This window comes from Hipposideros armiger, unplaced genomic scaffold (genome assembly GCF_001890085.2).
Source record: "Hipposideros armiger isolate ML-2016 unplaced genomic scaffold, ASM189008v1 scaffold_1593, whole genome shotgun sequence".
NCBI lineage: Eukaryota > Metazoa > Chordata > Mammalia > Chiroptera > Hipposideridae > Hipposideros > Hipposideros armiger.
In genome coordinates this window covers 197924-202654 of record NW_017732943.1, presented here as the reverse complement: position 1 = coordinate 202654, position 4731 = coordinate 197924, and the positions used below count along the sequence as shown (strand labels likewise).

Below are 4731 nucleotides of genomic sequence, written 5' to 3'. Positions count from 1 at the left end.
GGCCCAGTAGGCAATATATTTTAAGACATGGGTTCTGTGATCAGGTTGGGACCAGTGATCTTATGTAATGGATGTTAATTGATCATTACCCCCCAAAGTAGATAGCTGCTTTATAGAAGTTTAGAAGGTATCTAAATGTCTAGTTTCATTTTTCTTGCTGAAACTTTGAATTTATGTGAATGCCACAATAAATGAGTTGTCTGTATTTTCTTGGTGAGAATCTGGAAAATAAAGACCAGCTTTGCTAGAGGCAGGGCCAGAGGCAGGAGATGCTGCTGGATGGGTTTGCTGGTGGCACTTGTGAGGCCTCAGTCCATTCTCTGGGAACAGCATCCTGAAGAGATGGCGTGCACATGGGGACGGGCAGGATGGACATGAGGGTCAGTGAGAGTCAGCCCCTGAGGGACAGATGTGGTCTCCAGTGCACACCGGTGGGTGCTGGGTGCTGGGTGGTGGAGTGGAGCTGGGCTCAGACGGGGGTTCAGTGTCTTGGGGTGGGGGATGAACAACTGACATCCCTAGCAGAGCAAGATGGAGGGGTGTCCAGTTTGATTCACCTAGAGTAGAGAAGAGCAGTAAGGAATCCAGTTCCTAGGATTTCACTCTATACTTACTGAGGTTTTTTCTGTTTTATTTCCTAACTCATTTGGCGGGTTTCATTGGGTTCTGTGCCCTTGACCTTGTTACTCTCACTTTGTATCGTGGTGACAGTCTCGGGGTGCCGTGTGGGCCCTGTTCTGAGGAAGCTCTGGTGGGCGATACAGATAAACACGCAGTTACCATGGTGCCAAGTACACGCTAGGCCTACGGAAGAAGCACCTACCGCAGAGGTGTTTATTGATTAGGGAAGAGATCTAGGAAGGCTTCCCGGGGGAGGTGATGTCTCAGCTGAGACCCGAAGGATTGGAACAGTCATCATGCCACTCGGTTACTTAGAATCTGGTGCAGGGAATCTTGAAAAATGAATACTGTGTTTTGTAGCTCCCTGAGAAGCAGTAACCACACTTTAATCTGGAACACCTGTGAACTATTGAAGGACGTCATCATGCAAGATTTTCCTGCTGAGATTTTCCTCCAAAGGCCGAAAATCGTTCAGGTGTGTATCGTCTGTAATTGTTTTCAGTTTTGAAATGGAGAACTTTAACAACGAAAAAACTGCACCGTAGGAGTCCTTGGGAAGGAAATGTGAGCTATCATATTTAAAAACTGAAGTATTCGGTCATTTAAACCACTTGTTCTCTAACGTATGTGGAAAGTGGTAGTTCTGAGGGGAGGCGGTCGCACTGGACACGTGCGCTCCAATTGCACCAGCTTGAATTGAGCGTTTCTGGGTCACCGCATGGGGAGAGTAGACTTCGGAGATTGAGGGCGGACCACAGGAGCCCGCTCAGCCTTGAGTGGCTTCTCTCCGTCTGGCACGCATGCGGCCCGGCGCTAGAGGCCGCGGAAGCGCGGTGGCTCTGAGCAGTGGGCTGCGTTCCTTGCAATCTAGCCGGCTGCTTATACAGCAGAGCCGCCAGGACGCAGGGCCGGTGATGGGCATATGCCTCAGCACCCGCGCTCTGCCGCCACGGCCGAAAGCATGCCGGCGAATGGCAGCTGTTAGCCCCTACGGTCACTGCTGTCAAACGGCGGCAACTGAAACGGTGTTACTGAAATGTGGCAAAGTGACTTAGCTGTTTGTGATGCAGAAGCCTTGACGTGATTCCTGAGAAGCACCTGAAACTTAATGTCTCCAGTGGGAACTAATTCCTGTGTTCTCAGAAGAGGCCCTCACTGAGCAGATTTGAATACAAGCAACACTGTTGTTCTGTTTCCGTTGTGTCTTGTTTGGACCCCTCTTCTTGCATGATGCTAAATTGTTTCTGTTTCTTATGTCGTATAAAATTTGGCAACTTATTTCCTTATTAAGCTGCACACCCTTCCCTGCAGCCCAGCCTTCCTTCCCTGACCTTTGTCACTGCTGTCGTTCCCTTCAGAGCCTTTTCTCTCTGCTGAAACTGGCCTTCGGAGGAGATGGGAAGCACCGCCTGGCCTTGCAGTCAGCGTCCTGCCTGCAGCAGCTGTGCACGTGTTTAAGAAACAGGCTCAACTTCCACCGAGACCCAGGATTTTTCTCTAGTAAACAAGGTAGTGATGTTTATTTATTTATTAGTCACTGGCGGTATTTGCAGATTCTTTGGAGAGCCCCACCACACTTACTGTTAGGGCTTACTATATACGATTTCCAGAAGGTAAATTCGCCGTTCCTTGACGTCATCAAATTACCATCTTTGAAAACAAATTGCATGACAGACCCACTCATGAGCCAGTCCCCTCTCTCTCTGTCTCTCTCTCGCTCTCTCTCTTGTTGATAAGACACATCTGTAAGGGGTTCATCTGTTCCCGCCATGCGTACATAGGATTGGTGGAAGTTAGGGGCTAGGAGTCTGAGTCCAGCTGTTTATGTGGGATGTTGGGTGTGTTAGCAAGTTATATGCTATGTTAATAAATTGTTTCGGTTGAAAAATACCCATTTGTATTGTATGAAAACTATGTAACTTGTGATGTCGTCAATATTGGATGATCACAGTGCCCCACTTTTCAGGGAAAAAGCACCACCTAATGGCCAAATAGAGCACTGTGCTGGTCTTGCAAACCTTGGTCATTGAGGGCTTCTGTGCACTTACACAATAAGCTGAATGTTAAATCACGGGGGTTTGTGATCATGCCTCACAGTTAATCCCTGTTTTACTGAGAGTTACACTGATCCTGTGCTACTTGAATATTCATGCTTTACATTAGCTTGATTACAGATCTTGAGGGTATGGGGTTTCCTCATTGTCATTCCTAAGATATAGCATCCTGCCAATGACTGATAACAGAGAGCTTCCAGGTACCCCGTACTTCATCAGAAGAAGAGTTATAATGTTGATAGAAATAGATTGTAACTCTGAAGATTTATCCAGGTATTAAATATTTATTTGTCACCTACTGTATGCCAATCTTGGGGGGGTATAACAGTGAACAAAACTGGGACAAGGGTCCAGCCTTTATGAACTTATATTTCTGAAAGTTGGGACAGGAAATAAATTTGTTTCAGGCAAGGAGAAGTGCGTGAAGGAAATAAAGAAGGACGATTGCCAGAACGTGACCAGGGAAACGTGGCTTACGTGGATAGGATGGTCAGGGACAGCCTGTCAGGAGACCTGAAGGCTGAGAAGGGACCACTCACTTGGAGGGCTGCAGGAGGAGTATTCCAGGAGGTCAGGGCCTCAGTGCCGAGGGCGACATGCTTGAGAAACAGAAATTAGGCTGGTGTGGGTAGAGAACAGTAATCTTGGATGCGCGGACAGGCATGCAGAGAGCGTAGTGGAGTGAGATCAGAGAGGGACTGGGCCAGATGCACTGGGACTTGTAGATCTCCGTAGGACTTTGTATGTTTTTTGAAGTGCTGGGAGAAGCTCTTTGCAGAGTTGTCTGTTGTTTTGGCTTTTATTTTTACCTAGTTAAATGCCTTTATTTTGCCTACTTAAAAAAATTATGGTAAAATATACCTAACAAAATATGTCATTGTAATAATTTTTAATGTGCAATTTGGTGCCATTAATTACATTCACACTGTTGCACAGCCATAACTATTATCTGTTTGCAAACGGTTTTCATCACCGCAGAAGCTTAGTAACCATTAAGCAGTACTCCCATTTTCCCTTCTGCTGCAGCCGTGATAACCGCTAATCCACTTCCTGTCTCTAAATTTGTCTATTCCAGGTGCCTCATGCAGGTGGAATCTTACAATATTTGTCCTTTATGTCTGGCTTATTTTACTTAGCGTAATGTTTTTAAGGTTCAGCTATGTTGTAGCACATATCAGAACTTGACTCCTTTTTACAGTTGAATTGTGTTCCATTGTATGTATTGGGTTGTCGCAAAAGTCATGACGCATTCTTGCAATAAAAAACAGAAAAAAATACATCATGCCTTTTCCAACAACCCAATACATTCCTCCTTTTGTTTGTTCATTCATGTGTTGGTGGGCACTTATGTTGTTCCCACCTTTTGGTTGTTGTGAATAAGCTTCAGTGAACATGGGCATGCCTGTCTAAGCTCTTGTTTTCAGTTTTTTTGGGCATGTACACCTAAGAGTAGAATTGTTGGATCAGATGTTAATGCCGGGTTGAGCTTTCTGAGGAACTGCTGCACTGGTTTCCACAGTGGCTGCACCATTTTACAATCCCACCAGCAGTGTATGAGACTTCACATTTCTCCACATCCTTACCAACACGGGTTGTTTTCGTTTTTTTTTTAATCATGGTCATCCTAGTAGGTGTGACGTGGTATCTCATTATGGTTTTGTTTTGCATTTCTCTAATGACTACTAATTAATGACTAGTTATTCCCTAGTGACTTGTCATGTGCTCATTGGCCATTCATATATCTCTTTTGAAAAAGTGTCTATTAAAGTCCTTTGCCCATTTTTCAATTGTTTTTTTTTTTTTGTTGTTGTTGTTGCTGTTGTTGAGTTTTAGGAGTTCTTTATGTATCGATGTTAAAGCCTTATCAGATATATGACTTGTAAATACTTTCTCTCATTCTGTAGGTTGTCACTTTCTGAATAATGTCTTTTGAAGTATGGAAGTTTTGGGTTTTTTTAAAGTTTTTAATTTTATGAAGTTAGTTCATCTATTCTTTTGTTTTTACTTTTTTTTAAAAAAGATTTTATTGGGGAATTGGGGAAGGGAAACAGTGTTG

At 44.3% G+C, this 4731-nt stretch overlaps 1 protein-coding gene across 1 annotated transcript in view; it reads left to right on the top strand.

Moving 5' to 3' along the window:
• RTTN (rotatin) overlaps positions 1-4731 on the top strand; it is a 177003-nt gene that overhangs the window by 9535 nt on the left and 162737 nt on the right. The window contains exons 3-4 of the mRNA XM_019634351.1: positions 982-1096; positions 1980-2130. Of these exons, the coding sequence (XP_019489896.1) occupies positions 982-1096; positions 1980-2130 (266 nt within the window). The remainder of the gene's footprint in view (positions 1-981; positions 1097-1979; positions 2131-4731) is intronic.